Genomic DNA, 21,645 nt, shown 5'->3' on the forward strand with positions numbered 1-21,645 from the left:
GCGATCTCTTCTGCCAAAATAAAACTGGCCTTGACAGCAGCCTGGCCTTGTGATTTGGCTTTTTTGAACAGAGCCTGTCGAGATTTGAGGCCTCGTTTTAATTCCTCTGCCTTTTGTAGCCTTTGTTCCATGTCCATATTCATGTTTTTGTCCGCGTGTTTCGTTTCATAATGTCGTCTCAGATTATACTCTTTCAGTACCGCCACACTTTCTCCACACAGAAGACACACAGGTTTTCCAGCTACCTTCGTGAACATATACTCCGACTCCCACCTTGTTTGAAACCCCCGGTTCTCAGTATCCACCTTCCGTTTTGCCATTTTTGATGGGTATCTGAAAGTTAATTTTACTGTGATGCTGACGACTGCTGTGCCAATAAATATTGAAATGAAGCAGCCTACTGCTCGGTGCGTCACCTTTGCATTGTGGGAAATGTAGTATTGGTGCGTGTAAAAGATCTGCGGGCTGCCGGCTTGCTGCGGGCCGGTTCTAATAATAAATCAAGATCATCCCAGGGGCCGTAAAAAACCTTCTTGCGGGCCGGATGTGGCCCGCGGGCCTTGACTCTGACATATGTGATCTACACTGATTGAAGTGGATTTAACAGGTGACATCAATAAGGGATCATAGCTTTCACCTGGATAGTCTGTAATCGGAAGAGGTGTTCCGGATGTTTTGTACACTCACTCGGTGTAGTTTATATGTTGTCCTCAATCTAACCCAACCCCGTCTGTTTTGCCCCATAGTCGTGCACCTGTCAGTTTTGTTGCTAAACAAACCAACCCGTCTATTGGAGAAGCAGTTTCTATATTCATATTGTACTGTCTTTGATAAAAAACCTCAACAACCTTTTCTCGCAACCATGTCAGAGATCACGTGATACAGGCAACAACCAAAAAACGTCACATACGTTATCCAAATTCATTGAAGGTGCTTGAAGGCCCAAAGCACCTTTAGCGCCTAGCTAGCTATTCCATCCGACACCGTGGGGGTAAGTGTGGATTTAAGAGTTTAGAAAATATGATCCATTTACTCTGCCATGTCAAAACACAGACATATATTCAAATATCTGAATACAGGGATTAGAGGTATTGTGTTGACACATGCCTCGTTCTAAACAAAGTTTAGATGTCTAATATTAGCTAGCTAACGTTTGATAGCTTGTTAGCATAGTAGGAAGACATTGGTTCCCAGTGGCGCGAGAGAGCTAGCATATCAACTTGTTACACTCGAGCTGCAATTTCAGTGTGTCCATGCAGAGTTGTAAATGCAACACTTTTTTGTTTTGGTACATTTTCGTACAAATAAATTATTAGCTACTGGACCATGTGTAACGCGAAGCCTCATGGAAAAAGTGCTGTATCTCGTTAAATATGGGGGTTGACTGGACTTCCAATTGCATTGCACATGTGCTGAAACTATAGCACGCTATAACTGCAGCAATACAACGCAATGTCGCAAATAAAGTAATTGCAACATGTAATGGAAACGGTAGATATAATGGATATTTTCTAAATATCGACAACATTTGTATTCGTATAAAGAGAAATCCACACGTCAAACAATGTCTGTATTGGTGGGGTCAAGGTGTTATAAACATTGACTGATTTACTTCTATGAACTGTAACTCAATAAAATCGTTGACATTCTTGTATGTTGCGTTTATATTTTTGTAAAGTATATTCTCTATGTGAACTATAATTGTTGACAAAAAGACACGATGACGTGTTTCTGCACGTGAGTTTAGCTAGCCAACGTCGCCATGACATCGCTTAAAAGCGTCATCTGGGATTTCTATTGGAAAAGCAGTTTCTGACTGTCTTGGATACTCGGCTTCGTCATTGTTTTGCAACCTGGACTCTGGGGTAGACGTAACATAGTAAATGTACATTTGTCTCCTTCCCTGTGGTAGGATATGTTACATTTCTTAAGGGAAGGAATTTAATTTGTGGATGTCCGTCATCCATTTCACATGATATGTTCTAAATTACAATTTGTATATTTCATTTGCAATACGTATATCCTACAAATTGCAATGTATTGTGGCTAACTTTATCTAGGTGGCTAACGTTAGTTAGATGGCTAACATTAGTTAGGTTAGGGTTAAGTTTAGGCGTAAGGTTTAGCTATAACATGCAAAGTAGAAAGTTTCCTAAAATGCTACATTTGTCTGCGATGAGATTCGAAAGCTCAACTTTTGGGTTGCTAGACTTTTACGTTATGCGCCTACCCATCCACCCCGACCAACCAACCTCCTTTCGTGTTTGCCTTAAGTAACTTTGTTTTATTAACCATGCCAAACGTAACATATCACACTAATTTGAGTGTCCTGGATGTATTTTTACTATGTTACGCGTAGTCTGAGACCAGGCTGGTTTTTCAGCCTAGTCACTTTTGGCAGGTATTGTTCTGAAGCCACATCACACCAGCAGCACCTCTTGTGGCTTCTTCTATTGATGATTGATACTGTATTTTGAGCAGAGTTCTATGGTCTCTTGTCAAAAGTAGTGCACTGTAAAGTTGAAAGGGTGCCATTTGGGACACAAACACTGCCCATTATTAACCTGTTTTTCTCCTCTTGTTATTTCAGCGTATAATCACCAACACAGAGAACATACTGCTATGGCAGAACCAGATGTACAATTCAAGGTGAGTCTTTGACTGTGTCTTATGGCACCCTACTCCCTATATAGTGCACAACTTTTGACTAGGGCCCATAGGGCTTTGGCCACATTAAGCATTGCCTGATGTGAACTATTCCTTGAAGAAAAGAGATCTCATAAGACCTAAGATTAATAATTGATGACTTGGATAAAGCTGGAAAGGGTTACAAAAGTATCTCTAAAAGCCTTGATATTCATCAATCCATGGTTGGACAAATTGTCTATAAATAGAGTAAGTTCAGCACTGTTGCTACTTTCCCTAGGAATGGCCGTCCTACAAAGATGACTGCAAGAGCACAGCGCAGAATGCTTAATGAGGTTAGGAAGAATCCTTGAGTGTTAGCTAAAGACTTACAGAAATCTCTGGAACATGCTAACATCTGTCATCAAAAAGAAAGGAGGACCAAGGCACTCTTCATATAATTAATTCAAATGCCTTTATTAGTATGGCATGTTCAATAGAAACAACGTTTTTTTTAAACCGACGCGTTTCGGCTGCATGGCCTTCATCAGGGAGTACAAAAAAAATAATACAATGTCCTCTTTTGAACAGCTTTTCCAATTAGCCCTAATTGGAAGAGGGAGTGGTTGCAAAATTGATTAGACACACCTAGTAATCAATACTATACACATTAAAAGGTGAAATACTGTAGCTATGTTATCATAAAAATACAACTCCAAGCTAGAAGGATCAGAACACTTAGAAAGGTAGTTCTAACCTTAAATATGACTGGGAGAAGTGTCAAGAATAAGAAAGCAATATATTCCATAGTACACAAGAACACAGAAAAACATGAACAACAACAACAGTCTAAACATAGCTGAGGGCAATTGAGCTAAATGTCCACTAGATGACAGCAAATGGACCTATCACGACCCGACAGGAAGGGTGAGAAATCCATATCTTCATTTAAACCAGGGTATTTAGTGGCCTGTAGTTTGTAAATCATAAAACTTTACCTTTGGTTTAACTGTTTAAGACGGTCCCCTTTTCTAATACAGGCCGGAATATGATCAATACCCTTAGCTTGTAGGGAGGCAGGGTTGCCATGGTGTAAGGACTTGTAGTGCCTTGCCATGGGGTAGTCTTCATTGCCTACCCGTATGGCATACTTGTGTTCCGCTAAGCGGTCTTGAAGGCGTCTCTTTGTCCGTCCAATGTGGAACACCTTACACTGTGGACATTCCAATCTATAGATGACATGAGTGGTTTTGCAGTTAATGAAATGCTTGACGTAATACTCCATTTAGGAAGCTGTGTCAACAAAATACTTCTTCTGTGCAATATTTCTGCAATGGTTGCAATGGTTACATTTTAAAAGAGCCCTTCGGTTTGTGGTCAAGCCAAGTTTTTTTGAGAGTCACCCGGAAGATAACTGTGGACTAATTTGTCATTTAGGGTTGGGCATCTCTTAAAGCTTATGACTGGTGGCTCAGGAAAGACTTGGTGTAGTAGCGTATCACTTTGGATGATTCCCCAATTATTTTTAATGATTCTTTTAATGTTCTCTGCTTCAGTGCTGTATTTTGTATTTTTTTTTAAATACACTCTCTGATGTATCACGAGGCACTCCCCTTCACAACAAGTTCTCTCTGTCAAGTAATCCAGCCCTTATACCTGCATCTTTCAGGACCTGAACGCTGTAGCCCCGATTCAAAAAGCGATTCTCCAATTCAGCAGATTTGACACTGTAGTCTGTTTCCTGATTGCAAATTCTGTGGACTCTTTGGAATTGGCCTTATGGAATATTCTCTTTTAGCCTTTTGGGGTGGAAGCTGTCTGCCCTCAGAATGGTATTCCCATCTGTAGGCTTCCTAAAGATTGATGTGTGCAAACAACCTTTGTCATTTTTACTAATGTCGAGGTCCAAAAAATGAATGATATCCTTGCTGTACTCCATAGATAGTTTGATGTTAGGGTTAATACTGTTAAGGTATTGGTGGAAGGAAATAAGTTAATCTTCCGAGCCGGACCAAAACAGGCAAACATCATCAATATAGCGTCCCCACCATATAATCCGGTCAAAGAAATGGTTATTAGAAGGATCCAAAATGAAGTCCTTTACCCAAGTACAAACCAGCGTAGGAAGGGCTGTAGCTCCCATGGCACACCCTTTGACCTGTTAAAAATACGGTCCTGAAAGATAAAGATGTTATGATGAAGAGTCCATTCAGTCAGAGAAACTCCACATCCGTGGTGACTAAAAAGGAAGCTGTACCAATATTGTTCAATTCTTTAATTTTGTTCACATCTGTGGTATCTTGAAGATGGGCTGGGAGTGACGTCAGAAAAGGCTTAATAAAGTAATCAATGTACTTAGAGATGGGTTCTGTCAGACTTTCATTACCACTAATGACTGGTCTGCCTGGGGGGGGTTTCAAGATTTTGTGGACTTTTGGAAGAAGGTAAAAAGAATCCATACTGCCATGGAAAAGTCATTTGAACTCATTGTCTGAAATGTAGCCATTCTCCTTAGCTTCTGTGGGGATCCCTTTCAATTCAGTTTTTAGGTCCTCAGTAGGGTTGAAGGTAAGAGATTGGTAGAATTCATCATTGTCTAATTGACGGTAGGCTTCTGTCACATATTTGTCTTTACTCCACACTACTGTAGCGCCACCTTTGTCTGCTTTTTTTAACCACAATCCGTTCATTTTTGGACTGATTCAACTGCATCCCTCTCTGTCTTAGAAAGATTATGTTGTGTTTGGTTGGAGTCAATTTTACCCTTAAACAGATTCTCCACATCAATTCACTTTCTTGGCAAATGTATTTAGTGTGGCATTCTGGACGATGGGACAAAAAGGGGACTTGGGCTTAAAAGGTGTTTTAGAGGGAACAGAAACTGCCTGACCTGAGACACTGGCGTCTGTAGTTGGAGAGATGTTTTGCTTGTACCAGGACTTCAGATGTAGAAACGAAATAGGTCAATCTTTGTATTAAATTCATTATTTAGAACTACCTTTCTAAGTGTTCAGATACTTCTAGCTTGGAGTTGTATTTTTATGATAACATAGCTACAGTATTTAATCTTTTAATGTGTATAGTATTGCTTACTAGGTGTGTCTAATCAATTTTGCAACCACTCCCTCTTCCAATTAGGGGTAATTGGAAAAGCTGTTCAAAAGAGGACATTGTATTCTCTTTTTTTTTTACTCCCTGACGAAGGCCATGCAGCTGAAATGCGTCGGTTTAAAAAATCTATTGAACATGCCATACTAATAAAGGCATTTTAATTAATTATATGAAGAGTGCCTTGGTCCTCCTTTCTTTTTGATGACCAATTTACCCTTTTTACCAAAGAGCACTTTCTATCTACCAAAATATACTATTGTGTACTGTAGTAGCGCTTCCCTTCCTCCTCTTTCTACTATGCTAACATCTGTGTTGACGAGTCTACGATACTTAAAACACTAAACAAGAATGGTTTTCATGGGAGGACACCACGAAAGAAGCCACTGCTGTCCAGAAAAAAAACATTGCTGCAAGTCTTAAGTTTGCAAAAGAGCACCTGGATGTTCCACGGCGCTACTGGCAAAATATTCTGTGGACAGCTGAAACTAAAGTTCAGTTGTTTGGAAGGAAGGAATACACAACACTGTCTGGAGAAAAAAAGGCACTCCCACAACAACATCAACACCTCATCCCAACTGTAAAATATGGTGGAGGGAGCATCATGGTTTGGGGCTGCTTTGCTACCTCAGGGCTTGGACAGCTTGCTATCATCGACGGAAAAAGGAATCAAGACATTTTGTAGGAGAATGTAAGGCTCTGTCCGCCAATTGAAGCACAACAGAAGTTGGTTGATGCAACAGGACAACGACCCAAAACACAGAAATAAATCAACAGAAGATGCTGTGGCATGACCTCGAGTGGTTCACACCAGACATCCCAAGAATATTGCTGAACTGAAACAGTTTTGTAAAGAGGAATGGTCCAAAATTCCTCCTGACCATTGTGCAGGTCTGATACGCAACTACAGAAAATGTTTGGTTGGGGTTTTGCTGCCACAGGATGGTCAACCAGTTATTAAATCCAAGGGTTCACATACTTTTCCCACCATGCACTGAATGTTTACACGGTGTGTTCAATAAAGACATGAAAACGTACAATTGCTTATTAGTTCAGCAGAAATGTGTTTGTCTATTTTTGTGACTTAGATGAAGAGCAGATCAAATGTTATGACCAATTTATGCAGAAATTCAGGTCATTCCAAAGGGTTCACATACTTTTTCTTGCCACCGTATATAGGTGTCATTTGGGATGCACACTTTGGTTTGGAATTGCTCCTTCGTCTAGCACTAACCAGTACTACATTGGTGTTTAGTTGCTATTCCTTTTGACCAATGTGTTCTTTTAATTACTACCCGTGTTTCAGCTAGTGTTGTGCGGAGATGGAGGCACAGGAAAAACCACCTTCGTGAAGAGGCATTTAACGGGAGAGTTTGAAAAGAAATACGTTGGTGAGTTTCTCCGAGTCCAGACGGTCCTCTGTCCCCCCTTCTCTCTCTCAGCTTTTACGTACCTCTTCATTTTCGTCTTCTGCGTCTTCTCCTTCATAACACCACCATACCTTCAATCAATAATCAGACTTAATTCTCTTCTGAGGGAAATTTAGTTTGCAGGCAAACTTTATAATTGTAGACTTAAAAAGACGCAATGATGCGCAGAAACACATGAATTTAGCTAGCCAACGTGGAAAAGCCGTTTCTGACTGTCTTGGATACTAGGCTTCATTGTTTTTCAACCTGGACTCTGGGGTCGACGTAACCTAGTAAATGCACATTTGTCTCCTTCCCTTTGGTAGGCTATGTTAAGGGAAGGAAATGTATTTGTGGATGTCCCTCATCCATTTTGCATGATATGTCACGAATTACAATTCATATATGTAATTTGCAATACTTCTATGTTACGAATTACAATTTATTGTGGCTAACTTTAGCTAGGTGGATAGCGTGATCAAAAAAAAAAAAAATGCAATCCGTAAAAGAGTATAAACCATTCTAGATCCCTGAACCATGGCTGACCTGCCCCTCGCTCACCCTTCTCTTCCCCCTGTAGCGACTCTGGGAGTAGAGGTGCACCCCTTGGTCTTCCACACCACTCGAGGGACCATCAAGTACAATGTCTGGGACACAGCCGGCCAGGAGAAGTTTGGGGGGCTCAGAGATGGCTACTACATACAGGGTACGTCACATTTGTGTGGGTCACATGTCCGTGTGTTGTATTGTAGTAGAAACAGAGTAGGTCACATCCTGTCCTCAGATCTCTACACAATCTTACCCTCTGGTGCAAAATGACTTGGATGGGTACGGACTCCACATATTTAACGATTATCTGATACACTCGATTACTCTCCCCCTTCCACTCTTCTCTCCCTTATCTCTCTCCAGCCCAGTGTGCGATCATCATGTTCGACGTCACATCTCGCGTCACCTACAAGAACGTGCCCAACTGGCACCGCGACCTGGTGCGCGTCTGCGAGAACATACCCATAGTGCTGTGCGGAAACAAGGTGGACATCAAGGACAGGAAGGTCAAAGCCAAGAGCATCGTGTTCCACCGCAAGAAGAACCTTCAGGTAACTGTGGCAACGCCAGCCCGACGCACATGTTAAGATAGGTGTGTTAGTTGACAGGTAAAATAAAACACTGTCTCTACAAGTATATACAGTTGAAGTCGGAAGTTTACATACACTTAGGTTGGAGTCATTAAAACTCGCTTTTTAGCCACTCCACACATTTTTTGTTAACAAACTATAGTTTTGGCAAGTCGGTTAAGACGTCAACTTTGTGCATGACACAAGTAATTTTTCCAACAATTGTTTACAGACAGATTATTTCACTTATAAGTCACTGTATCACAATTCCAGTGGGTCAGAAGTTGACACACTAAGTTGACTGTGCCTTTAAACAGCTTGGAAAATTCCAGAAAATTATGTTGAGGCTTTAGAAGCTTCTGATAGGGAAATGTACATTTATTTGACTCAATTGGAGGTATACCTGTGGATGTATCTCAAGGCCTACCTTCAAACTCAGTGCCTCTTTGCATGACGTTATGGGAAAATCAAAAGAAATCAGTAAAGACCTCAGGAAAATAATTGTAGACCTTCACAAATCTGGTTCATTCTTGGGAGCAATTTCTAAATGCCTGAAGGTACCAGGTTCATCTGTACAAACAATAGTACGCAAGTATAAACACCATGGGACCACGCAGCCAACATACCGCTCAGGAAGGAGATGCGTTCTGTCACCTAGAAATGAATGTACTTTGGTGTGAAAAGTGCAAATCAATCCCAGAACAACAGCAAAGGACCTTGTGGAGATACTGGAGGAAACGGGTACAAAAGTATCTATATCCACAGTAAAACGAGCCCTATATCAACATAACCTGAAAGGGCCTCTAAGCAAGGAAGAAGCCACTGCTCCAAAACCGCCATTAAAAAAGCCAGACTACGGTATTCAACTGCACATGGGGACAAAGACTGTACTTTTTTGAGAAATGTCCTCTGGTCTGATGAAACACAAATAGAACTGTTTGGCCATAATGACCATCATTATGTTTGGAGGAAAAAGGAGGAGACTTGCAAGCCGAAGAACACCAACCCAACCGTGGAGTACGGGAGTGGCAGCATCATTTTGTGGGGGTGCTTTGCTGCAGGAGGGACTGGTGCACTTCACAAAATAGATGGCATCATAAAGAGGAAAATTGTGGCTATATTGAAGCAACATCTCAAGACATCAGTCAGGAAGTTAAAGCTTGGTTGCAAATGGGTCTTCCTAATGTACAATGACCCCAAGCATACTTCCAAAGTTGTGGAAAAATGGCATAAGGACAACGCGGTCAAGGTATTGGAGTGGCCATCACAAAGCCCTGACCTCAATCCCATATAACATTTGTGGACAGACCTGAAAAAGCGTGTTCGAGCAAGGAGGCCTACAAACCTGACTCAGTTACACCAGCTCTGTCAGGAGGAATGGGCCAAAATTCACCCAACTTATTGTGGGAAGCTTGTGGAAGGCTACCCAAAACGTTTGACCCAACTTAATCAATTTTAAAGACAATGCTACCAAATACTAATAGACTGTATGTAAACTTCTGACCCACTGGGAATGTGATGTAAGAAATAAGCTGAAATAAATCATTATTCTGACATTTCACATTCTTAAAATAAAGTGGTGGTCCTAACTGACCTAAGACAGGGCATTTTTACTATGCTTAAATGTCAGGAATTGTGAAACTGAGTTTAAATGTATTTGGATAAGGTGTATGTAAACTTCTGACTTCAACTGTATGCCTCAGCTGGAGTGCGGTGTCTGCAGTGTTTCTCCCTTCCTTTGTTCCTTTTTTTTAAGGTGGGAGAGCTAAAATAGCATTTAATTAGCCAAAATAGATTTGATTAGATAGTTTGGACACCATCTCATTCAAGGGTTTTTCTTTATTTTTTACTATGTTCTACATTGTAGAATAATAGTGAAGAGATCACAACTATAAAATTACACACATGGAATCATGTAGTAACCAAAGATTCTTCAAAGTAGCCACTCTTTGCCTTGATGACAACTTTGCACACCAGCTTCATGAGGTAGCCACCTGGAATGCATTTCAATTAACAGGTGTGCCTTGTTAAGTTCATTTATGGAATTATTTTCCTTAATGCATTTGAGCCAATCAGTTGTGTTGTGACAAGCTAGGTGTGGTATGTGGAATACCAAGTCCATATTATGGCAAGAACAGCTCAAATAAGCAAAGCAGATCACAATCACCTGACCTCAACCCAATTGAGATGGTTTGGTATGAGTTGGACTGCAGAGTGAAGGAAAAGCAGCCAACGAGTGCTCAGAATATGTGGGAACTCCTTCAAGACTGTTGGAAAAGCCATCCAGGTGACTTCCTCATGAAGCTGGTTGAGAGAATGACAAGTGTGCCAAGCTGTCATCAAGGAAAAGGGTGGCTACGTTGAAGACTGTAAAATATATTTTTTGGGTTACTGCATGATTCCATATGTGTTATTTCATAGTGTTGATGTCTTCACTACTCTAAATTGTTGAAAAAAGTACAAATAAAGAAACCCTTGAATGAGTAGGTGTTTATAAACCTTTGACTTGTTGTGTGTGTGAATGAGAGGGCGAGAGAGAGCCTGGATAGAGAAGACCATACCTAATTGACTGACACACTCCACCTCCCCATCAGTACTATGACATCTCAGCCAAGAGTAACTACAACTTTGAGAAGCCCTTCCTGTGGCTGGCCAGGAAGCTGGTAGGAGACCCCAACCTAGAGTTTGTGGAGATGCCAGCCCTCGCCCCCCCAGAAGTCGTCATGGACGCCTCCCTGGCTGCGCAGTACGAGAACGACCTTAAAGTGCGTACACGCATGCAGAAATCGTACACACATGCAGAACACACACACATGCAGAAATCGCACACGCTATACACCATACACACACAGGCTGGGTCAGTGTTCGAGGTGTTATTTATTTTAATTGTTTTTATTTACATCAGGAACTTGCAAACAACTATTTCATTTTACAGGTGATAAAAAATAATGAATACACAATTTTTCCTCACGCCTCCAGGTTGCCGCAGAAACTGCGCTTCCAGATGAAGACGACGACCTTTAACCTGTGACCTCGCTGGCCTCCAGTGTTCTGGGAGCGTACCCTATTGCTGACCTTTTAATTGTAAAAGCCTTCCCCAATGTTTTTTTTTTGTGGGTTTCAAACTGAGAATGTGTGTCTGGTTGCGTGAAGATTTCAGTAGAGACCAACAGGAGTAGAATTTTAGACTGCTCAAAGTAGGCATTACTCACACGCATACAAATAAAAGACTTTGTACGCTCGCTGTACTATACTGACTAAGGGTGATATGAAATCACACTAAATAAAAAGTATTTGAATACAAACTAGCTGCTGTGTCAATTCATGTGAACAGAATCGGCGTGTGAATGGAATTCAGCAAAAATCACATTTCACTTCTGGGTCTACCTGGTTGATGTTTGACAGCCTTTTATTCTACAGAGGTGGCTCTGGTGTGGATGACAGGGATTGATAATTCATGTACAAGCTCCACAACATAAAGTTGAATAGTAAATACATGTGTACAATAATCCATTTGTACAGTGCCTTCAGAAGGTTTTGTACACCTTGACTTATTCCACATGTTGTGTTGCAGCCTGAATTGAAAATTGGTTAAATCAACAACAAAAACCCATCTACACGCATCCCTTTATCACAACCGACAATGGTTGGGAGTCCCATAGGGCGGCGCACAATTGGCCCAGCGTCAAGGGTAGGCCTTCATTGTAGATAAGACTTGCCTAGTTAAATAAAGGTTCAATAAATGTAAAAAAAAACACAATACCCCGTAACTACAAAGTGACACAAATTTTTTATTTAAAAAATATATCTAATTTATTTTTTTACATAAGTATTCACACCCCTGAGTCAATACATGTTAGAATCACCTTTGGCAGTGATTACCCAGAAAGACTCATAAGTGTAAGTCTAAGAGCTTTGCACACCTGGATTGTACAATATTTGCACATTTTGTTATTTAAATTCTTCAATATCTGTCAAGTTGGTTGTTGATCATTCCTAGACAGCCATTTTTAGGTCTTGACATAGATTTAAGTGGATTTAAGTCACCTGTAACTAGACCACTCAACATTCAATGTCATCTTGGTAAGCAACCAGTGTATATTTGGCCTCTTTTTTTTTAGGTTATTGCCCTGCTGAAAGGTGGATTTGTCTCCCAGTGTCTGTTGGAAAGCAGACAACCAGGTTTTCCTCTAGGATTTTACCTGTGCTTAGGTCTATTCCATTTAGTTTTATCCTAAAAACAACTCTAGTCCTTGCCGATGACAATGCTTGAAAATATGAAGAGTGGTACTAAGTGATGTTGGATTTGCCTCACATAACGCTTTGTATTTAGGAAATAAAGTTAATTTCTTAGCCACATTTTTTTTTTTCAATTTTAATTTAGTACATTGCAAAAGGATGCATGTTTTGGAATATTTTTTATTCTGTGCATTCTTCCTTTTCACTCTGTCATTTAGGTTAGTTTTGTGGAGTAACTACAATGTTAATCTATCGCAGACATTCAACTCTTAACTGTTTTGAAAAGTCCCCGTCGGCCTCATGGTGAAATCCCTGAGTGGTTTCCTTCCTCTCCGGGAACTGTTAGGAGGGATACCTGTATCTTTTTGTAGTGACTGAGTGTATTGACACACCATTCAAAGTGGGGAGGACGGGCTTGTGATGATGGTTGGAGCGGAATCTGTGGAATGGTATCAAATGCATCAGGCACATGGTTTCCATATGTTTGATACCATTCCATGTGGCTCCTTTCCAGACATTATTATGCGCCTTCCTCCCCTCAGCAGCCTCCAGTGAACTTCACCATGCTCAAAGGGATATATTCAATGTCTGCTTTTTTCTTTTTTATCGATCTACCAAAAGGTGCCCTTTTATGAGGCATTGGAAAACCTCAATGGTGTTTTTGGCTGAATCTGTGTTTGAAATTCATTGCTCTACTGAGGGACCTTACAATTATCTGTATGTGTGGAGTACAGAGATGAGGTAGTCATTCAAAAATCATGTTAAACAGTATTATTGCACACAGTGACTCCACGGAATGTAACATGTTAAGCACATTTTTACTCAACTTATTTAGGCTTGTCATAACAATGGCGTTGAAAACTTACTGACTCAAGACATTTCAGCTTTTTCTTTTTTCATTAATTTGTAAACATTTCTCAAATATAATTCCGAGTTGACATTATCGGGTGTTTGTGTGTAGGCCAGTGACACAATCTCAATTTAAATCCATTTTAAATTCAGGCTGTAACACAACAAAATGGGTAAAAAGTCAAGGGATGTGAATACTTTCTGAAGGCACTGTAGGTATTTTTCTCCACATGTTGTGTTCTATCACGAAAAGTTGTCTTGACAAGTTGTTCTCTTCAGAAACAACCAGCAGATAGGATATTGGCTCCTTGATAATCTGCTGATTTCATGATGCCTTGCACATGTTCAAGGCCCCCAGTACCAGAGGCAGCAAAGCAGCCCCACAGTATTATCAAAAAACTCTTACATGATTGGTTGTAGGGAGGGTGTTATTTTCTTTGAATGCCTAATTTGGTCATACATCACTGTAGGTCTACTTGGAATTTCGTTTTTTCAACTGGAGAAGTAAAAAAAAAAGACTGGAGTGAAGGGGGACAATATATCAGGCTGCAACTGTACCCAGGGATCGCACATAGTGGGTTTGCAACCTTTTATGTGTAAGAGGTTGAGACATCAGAGAAGAGTTAATACATGGGAGATTAGGATGGAGGTATGGAATAGTTGGTATACAAGGAGGCAGAGCTGAGTGAAAGAGAGCATCTGAGGCAAGGAGAAGAAGCAAGAATAGAGGAAAAAGGCGGTGACATTTACACACACCAGGGTAAAACCCAAAGGTTTGGTTCTGTAATGAGAAAATGCACCTCTTTTCCAACGTTATTCCACCTCTTTCTGTTTGCTTTCTTGTTTGTCTCCGCGTTCTCTGTATTTCACATTGTGTGCCGGTCGCGTGACCCCACAGATCGTAACTCCCGGTCTCCTTTAAAAAGCTATTTTCCCAACAGCTGAAGAGAAGTGAAGATCCCATGATGCTACTTGGGCCGTCTGCCATGGTGCTCAATGGCCTAAACTCCACAGGTACAGCAGCCTGCCCTCATCATCTTAACACCAGTGACTGATGTAGATTCTCTCAACTGAAGATATATTTTGATATATATTTCTCTCTCTCTCTCTCTGTTGTTTTGATTTGACATTTTAGTCATTTAGTAGATGCTCTTATCCTGAGCGACTTACAGGAGTAATTAGGGCTAAGTCCCTTGTTCAAGGGCAGATTTGGGATTTGAACCTACGCTCTTAACAGCTAGGCTACCAGCTGCACCAAATCCAGTGTGCTGATGTATTCAGAATTGGGTTAACTATTGTGGAAAAGGGAGTGGGAGGTTTTTGATTTAAAGTATGACAGATCTCACAAGTTTTGTATTATCCAGCTCAGTGGCCGTGTGGTTAGAGTGACTGTCCTGAGCTTGATCCCAGGTCGAGTCATACCAAAAGGGGCCAGATTCCTCTCTGCTTGTCACTCAGCATTAAAGAAAATGATTGGGAGTAAGGCCCTGTGATAGACTAGTGTCCAGTGGGTGTACTTGTATTGAACTCTTCATCAAAAGCCTCACGCTACAGTAGATCGGCTCATGCCGTTCTGGCTTGGACAAGGCTACTTATATGGCTCAATACTCTCTAAAAGGCATTAATAATGGATAAAACTCACTTTTTTCATTTTATCTCTCAATGGAATGATAAGCAGTGCAACCAAACCAATGACTTTCTGTGTGCCTTCAAACCTGACGAAAGAGAGGAAATGAATGAAGGAGGAGAAGAAGAGGGGGTGGTGGAAAAGGGGAGTGAGAGGTTTATCATTTAGAGTAGATGACAGATGAGCAGTCAAGTGAGCCCAAAGTACGATTTAAGGAAGCAACTGATAGTGTTAGAAACTTCTAGACACATTGCATTTGAGAATACTATCTAGACCTATTGTCAGAAAACAGTGTGACCTAATGTATTTTCAGGAGGAATGGTGTCGATAAAAAAATGCTGCTTCACGTGTTTGTACTATGAAACATTATGCATTTTTTTGATTAGCAAATAAAAAAAGGAATACGAAAAAATATCTTCAGAAATCAATAATCATTGCATCACTTTATTTTGTTGACCTGGCCTTATTTAGCATATTTAGAAAGCAGATGGGGGTCAAGAAATAACAATTCAAATACAGCCTCTTCTTATTTATAGATGGACAACCCACTAGGTGGACTTTACATATTTAGAAGTAAACCTATTACCTTTCCATTCGGTGCCCTGTTTGGGTAGTGTGCCCAAAACAGAGATCGTGCGTGATATTTACTTTGCATGCGTTTTTACGCATGCCATTGATCAGAGAGAGAGAGATTAATCGCCCTCTGCACAACTGTTGCTCTAATCCTCCTTGAGAGGATAGGCTTAGTAAAACTACAGGTTGGAGACGCTGCTGCAGCCATATTGAACAGACATTTTGTAAAAAAAGATAGTTCTTTTTTAATTTGATGACCATATTCTAATGAGCATTTACCCTACTAAATATTTTTACAATTAACTTTGAAATTTATTTTCGGGCAAGGCAACTGGATGAATCAGTAGGCTAATAAATTGTAATTTTCTAATTTGGTAACCTTTTAATTAGTGGTTGTAGATTAGAATTACGCTTTTTGATAGTTTAGAGATTGTGACAGTGACAACACAGTTTTGAAGATGAAAGACCGATTGGAACAGTTGAAGGCGGTAAGCTACGTCTTTTTATACACTTGTTCATGTTTTCATAGACTTGCTTGCTATTAGCTTAACATATAACCGTTGCCAATCATATATAATTATATAATAGGGATGGGGGGGACGTATCATATTTACTCGTTTGTTTTTGCGCACTAGATGCGGTTGGTCCGGATGAGCGGTTTGGCCATAACGTTAGACCAACTGTTTGATCCCATTTTCAGGCCTAGAAAAGCGGAAATAGCCTAGTTGAACATTGGGCTAATTAACATTGGAGCATTAATTTAATCTAGGAAGTAGGTAGGCCTAATTGGGGTGTGATGATATTCAGGCTGTACACTTGTTTATTGGTGGTGCGTTACAAATGGAGTGGGGTGGATACAGAAAGGGGATCAGAAGGGTTGATTAAGGAAGGATTGTTTTCTAATTTCCTGCACTTCTTCCAATGTCTCAATGTCATCGATGTAGGCTATTCATTGTAGCTTGTATGCGCTGCAATCCTTATTGTGTCTGGTTAAAAAAAAAAACTTTATAGTGGCGTCAAAACACTGATGTAAGAACCGCTAAAAAGCCTGTGAGTGTGATTATCTCACCACAAACACACTACCACAGCAACTCTGTCTGTCTGTCTGTGTGTGTGTCGGAACAGAAAAGTGATGTGGCTGCGGATGATGTGGAGATTCCAGTGGAGAACCAAGCCTTTATGGATGACTTCTTCGCCCAGGTATTTCTGACTATACTCCTGATGTTTGTGTGCGCGTGTGTGTGTTCACCAGTGTGTCATCATTGCCTGTCTCGGTCTCAGATTGAGGAGATTCGCAGCAGCATTGACAAGATAGATGAGAGTGTGGCGCAAGCAAAGAAGCTGTACTCGACCATCCTCTCCGCCCCTACGCCAGAGCAGAGTAAACATCATCATTCAATCCCACTCTCTCTCTGCCCCCTCTCTCTCTCTCTCTCTCTCTCACTCTTTGTTATCTCGCCCACTTTCTTTCCATTCCATATTGTTCATCTTTGTGGCTTGTTGATACTTCTATGTTACAATCGCTCTTTTTTTCTCTCTCTCTTTCTCTGTGCTCACCAGAGACGCAGGATGATTTGGAGGCAGTCACCAACGACATCAAGAAAGCAGCCGGCACCGCTCGCAACAAACTAAAGAGTGAGTCCTTCTTGACCCTTTAAATAGTAGACGCACCATATCTTACCCCACCGTCTTTCTGACGACCAACCGTTTTCTGACGACCAGCACGACAGTCATCAAATTGTATAAACGTAGTTTTCCTGTCAAGATAAAGTGTTTTTGAACGCCGTGGACTCCGATGCCATAGTCATTTTGTGTTGTTGTCGGTGGCCATAGTCACGGTAACGGTTGCATGTTCCTGTCCCTGGCAGGTATCGAGAAGCAACTTGAGACAAACACAGAGGAACGGTCGTCAGCAGACACGAGGATCCGGAAGTCCCAGGTAACCCTTAAAAAACAAACTAACCTCAACCGTACCCTTAACTCTATCGGTTTGCGTGTCAATCATGTCCCTGTCATTTTTCTTGTTGGAGACTGGGGTTGGAGACTCGGGTTCCATCCCCACTAGTTACCATAACAACCTCTGTACCCACCTCCACCTTTTCCCAGCATGCCATCCTGGCCAAGAAGTTTGTGGAGGTGATGACCAAGTACAACGAGGCTCAGACAGATTTTAGAGACAAGAGCAAAGGCCGCATTGCCCGGCAGCTGGAGATCAGTGAGTCTGACGTCTAGGAACCTTCATAACCATGTGATAACCAAGTCATAACCAGTAGTAGAGACACGATGCCTGGTATAACTAGGGCCAGGGTTTTTTGTTCCTGGACAAGTCAATTGTCAGGATAAAAATCCAAGCCCAAAGTTACATTAAATTGTAAACGGGAGTGCATGTTTCAGCCTACCACAGACAGACTCAAACCAATACAATGCTCTTTACCAGTTCAAATACTTGGAAAATCCTTTCCCAATATTTTGAGTGTTTGCTTGAATCTGCCTGGAGTTGGGCAGGGTTGCAGTTTTGTCACTTTTGTTTTCTGGTTTATTAAGCCAGACAAGCTCAGACAGACACAGATAACGTATTTGAAACCCAGATCTGCTGTTAATGGCGTGTATTAGTACATTCTATGCCAGGATTAAGGGCCTGTTATAGGTTATTAACTTGTTATTAAGACTTTCAAACATGTTATTAACCCTTTCATACATGTTATTAACCCCTTTCTGTGAACTCTCCACTCCACAGCGGGAAAAACAACGACCGACGAGGAGCTGGAGGAGATGTTGGAAGGAGGGAACGCAGCCGTCTTCACCGCAGGGGTAATTCTGTGTGTGTTTGTGCGTTTGTGTTCATGTGTACAAGTGAGAATGTGTGTGTGTGTGTTCAAGCAAGAATGCTTGTGAGTGTGTATGTTAAACCGTTGTGTATATCCTCTCCTAGTGTGGGTGTTAAACCGTTGTGTATATCCTTTCCTAGTGTGGGTGTTAAACCGTTGTGTATATCCTCTCCTAGTGTGGGTGTTAAACCTTTGTGTATATCCTCTCCTAGTGTGGGTGTTAAACCGTTGTGTAAATCCTCTCCTAGTGTGGGTGTTAAACCGTTGTGTATATACTCTCCTAGCGTGGGTGTTAAACCTTTGTGTATATCCGCTCCTAGTGTGGGTGTTAAACCTTTGTGAATATCCTCTCCTAGTGTGGGTGTGAAACCTTTGTGTATATCCTCTCCTATGTGTGGGTGTTAAACCGTTGTGTATATCTTCTCGTATGTGTTTTGTAGATCATGGAGTCGGGTATATCGAAGCAGGCGTTGAATGAGATCGAAGCGCGGCATAAAGATATTGTGAGGCTGGAGAGCAGCATCAAAGAGCTTCATGACATGTTTGTGGACATTGCTATGCTGGTGGAGAACCAGGTAACCCTTCACTCCTTTTAGTGTGCATCCCAAATGGCACCCTATTCCCTACGTAGTGCACTGCTTTTGACCGCTGTTTGTGTGTGCCTCTCCCAACACTCCGCCCACTCCCTTCAAAGGGCGGTATGATTGACAAGATTGAGAGCAACATGGACCAATCGGTGGGCTTCGTAGAGCGGGCTGTTGCCGACACCAAGAAAGCAGCCAAATTTCAGCAGGAGGCCCGTAGGGTGAGTGGGGCTGAAACCATAGAATTAGAATGAGTAGAATGGCCGTCCACATTCAGGTCAATGATGCCATAATAGGTCATTCTATTTATATGGCTGCAATGTTTATAGGTCCACTTCAGTCCGGACCCTAGACCTATTATCTATCACCTTGGTCCATACAGGAGAAGGGATACATTGGCTTCGTCACAAATGGCACCCTGTTACCCTGAAAGTACTGCACTGTACAGGGAAAAGGGTGCCATTTGGGACATACCCTAAATATACTGTCTTGCTACAGGGGGTTCAGCATTCTCACTGATGCAAAGAGTCTCTTAAAAGCTTCAGAACTTGCAATGGCACATTGAGTCTCTAAATATTTATTGTGGGTTATGATTTCTCTCTGTGGTCAGGTCAATCTTTACTTTTGTTTTTCTGAGTTTTTTCTTGTTCTCTTTCTTCTCTCCCTTCCCTTCATTGTTTCTTTATATGTATTCCTCCTCTTCCTCCTCCGTGTTCTCTTGCTCTCTCGCATCCTCTGTCTTTCTTTGCCTCTTTCTTTCTTTCCTTCTTCTGCCCTTTAGAAGCAGATGATGATCATGTGCTGCTGTGTCATTCTCTGTGTCATCGGAGGGTCCTTCCTCTACAGCTTTATCAAATAGGAAATACCGTCTGGGGGAAAACTTGTTGTGAAACAGAGGTGTTCAAAACTCCAAACTTAAACTTTTAAATCATGTATTGATCCAGAAGGATGTTACCCTGGTCACAGATCTCTTTGTACTCTTGTAAACGCCATTCATGTCCCTGTCAAGTTTGATCAGGGCCTGGCTTTATAAAGCCTTTCAGAGTATGATTACAGATCTGGGATCAGTTGAACCTTTTAGATCACAATGAATAAGATTACATGGACAGGCGGGGCAGGATCCTAGATGAGCACTCCTACTCTGAGATGCTTTATGAATACGGAACCAGATTAGATAACGTTAGATCCAGGTTATTCTTAGGTTGTGTCCCACATGGCACCCTATTCCCCTTGTAGTATATAGGAAATAGGGTGCCATTTGGGATGTAGACTTAGGCTGTATTATTGTCCTCTTAACGTGATAATCACTTATGACTCTGGCCTCAGGGGAAGTTGAAGAGGAGTGTCCCAGATTACCCCCAGTTTAACCTGGGTGGATGGATCAACAGTGGTCACTCTGTCAAGAGATGCATACAGAGCTACTCAGAGGAGACACACTTCAGTCTTGCTTAAGGCCTTCCACCCTTTCGTCTTCTCTCTCTCTCTTTCTTTTCGTCTCTTTCTCTGTCTTTCTCTCTCTCTCTCACACACACACACACACTCTCTCTCTCCCTCTTTTCCCCTCTCTCTCTCTCTCTCTCGTTCCTCTTTTCAGGCATGCTTCTACCCACAGCTCCTTTTCCCACTTCAAGGATTTGTGTCAATTAGCTTTGGTAGTGTGGCTCCTTAATAATCTAAGCCAAGACAGGTCAACGATAACACTGTGTAATCATGTCAAGTAACCTAAAGATATTGGTAAATAAATGTATATGATAAAACGATGATTCACTGCCCTATTGTCAGCTAGTAATCAAAATGACCCCAAAATGGCACGTTTTTATGTTATTATTGTGTGTTGAAGTTACTGCTTAATATTGCACTCATGTCATTTTTATCCTACATGTGTGTCAATGCATGTACCACCAGGGATCATGCCTGTGTCATAAAACTGTCACCTGCACTCTCTCTACAAATGATGTGTATAAACCCTGTATTGAAGCCAACGTGCAGCCATCTTGGTAATCCTCCTCAATGGTTAAAAGATTTTGGAAGCTATAGAAATGCATTTGTTAATGTCTACATTCGGTTTGACACGTTTATTCTATTAGACGCTTAAATGCATACTTTTAAATTCTATTATGTGGCCTAAACATTTTTTTTTTTAAATGGGGAGAGTACTAACGTTACTGTCCCCACTACAAAAAAAATACTTAAATAATATGTAATTTTATCTTTGAAATACTATGGAGGACTACTCCTTCTAGGGAGTGCCAATATGGCCGACCGGTGGCCAATACATAGCATCAGCAGTCCAGGGTTTACTTATATAAGCCATTGCTCTCTACCCCCTCTAATAATAGATAGGATAGTATTTTTGTTGTGATCCAAGCAAGCAGTATCAAGTGAATAGCCAATATGTCTGTGTCTGTTTGTGTCTTCAGTCACATACATTTGTAGTGATTTTGTAGGCATTTATATGGAAAATGTTATCTGAACAAAATGTAAGGTCAGGTTTCAGTTTTTTGTAGCTTTTCCCGTCTGTTGACAAATAATACAAATAAAAAAGAATGGCCATTTGCCAAGTGTTTTTATTTGTAAGTTTTCATTATTCAACTACTTTAAACTGTTTTGAAAAATAGGAATACAACAAAACGAATTGCCTTTGACATCTCTCGCCGTCTGTATATTGTTTAATTGGCAGGACAA

General features: G+C 41.1%; 2 protein-coding genes across 4 annotated transcripts; both read left to right on the forward strand.

The window, feature by feature from the left end:
• The first annotated feature begins 628 nt into the window (after positions 1 to 628).
• Positions 629 to 11,565, forward strand: LOC110534440 (GTP-binding nuclear protein Ran). 2 transcript variants are annotated; one of them, XM_036933568.2, is made up of 8 exons: positions 726 to 991; positions 2,591 to 2,649; positions 2,927 to 2,981; positions 7,040 to 7,124; positions 7,723 to 7,848; positions 8,055 to 8,242; positions 10,855 to 11,025; positions 11,240 to 11,565. In XM_036933568.2, exons 2-8 carry the CDS (start codon positions 2,636 to 2,638, stop codon positions 11,282 to 11,284), a joined length of 684 nt encoding a protein of 227 aa, XP_036789463.2. In that variant the 5' UTR covers positions 726 to 991; positions 2,591 to 2,635; the 3' UTR covers positions 11,285 to 11,565. The 2 variants fall into 2 exon arrangements, with proteins under 2 accessions (XP_021474974.1, XP_036789463.2); XM_021619299.3 differs by lacking the exon at positions 2,927 to 2,981 and having other exon boundaries at positions 629 to 991.
• A 2,326-nt stretch (positions 11,566 to 13,891) lies between these two features.
• On the forward strand, positions 13,892 to 21,526 carry stx3a (syntaxin 3a). Of its 2 annotated transcripts, none has more exons than XM_090187397.1 (10): positions 13,892 to 14,362; positions 16,674 to 16,748; positions 16,830 to 16,929; positions 17,109 to 17,183; positions 17,417 to 17,487; positions 17,655 to 17,763; positions 18,286 to 18,359; positions 18,817 to 18,951; positions 19,071 to 19,181; positions 19,742 to 21,526. In XM_090187397.1, exons 2-10 carry the CDS (start codon positions 16,728 to 16,730, stop codon positions 19,817 to 19,819), a joined length of 774 nt encoding a protein of 257 aa, XP_090043523.1. In that variant the 5' UTR covers positions 13,892 to 14,362; positions 16,674 to 16,727; the 3' UTR covers positions 19,820 to 21,526. The 2 variants fall into 2 exon arrangements, with proteins under 2 accessions (XP_090043523.1, XP_021474981.2); XM_021619306.3 differs by lacking the exon at positions 13,892 to 14,362 and adding an exon at positions 15,705 to 16,036.
• Positions 21,527 to 21,645: the final 119 nt, after the last annotated feature.

This window comes from Oncorhynchus mykiss, chromosome 10 (assembly GCF_057628025.1).
Source record: "Oncorhynchus mykiss isolate SJ-2025 chromosome 10, ASM5762802v1, whole genome shotgun sequence".
Lineage (NCBI taxonomy): Eukaryota > Metazoa > Chordata > Actinopteri > Salmoniformes > Salmonidae > Oncorhynchus > Oncorhynchus mykiss.

Bases quoted from the DNA above. Each gene is read 5' to 3' on its own strand.
- LOC110534440 (XM_036933568.2), top strand. The intron at 7,125-7,722 runs GTGAGTTTCTCC...TTCCCCCTGTAG, and splicing joins GTTTGAAAAGAAATACGTTG to CGACTCTGGGAGTAGAGGTG. The intron at 7,849-8,054 runs GTACGTCACATT...ATCTCTCTCCAG, and splicing joins AGATGGCTACTACATACAGG to CCCAGTGTGCGATCATCATG.
- stx3a (XM_021619306.3), top strand. From the start codon at position 16,007: ATGAAAGACCGATTGGAACAGTTGAAGGCG. The intron at 16,930-17,108 runs GTAAACATCATC...TGTGCTCACCAG, and splicing joins CGCCCCTACGCCAGAGCAGA to AGACGCAGGATGATTTGGAG. The intron at 17,488-17,654 runs GTAACCCTTAAA...ACCTTTTCCCAG, and splicing joins CGAGGATCCGGAAGTCCCAG to CATGCCATCCTGGCCAAGAA.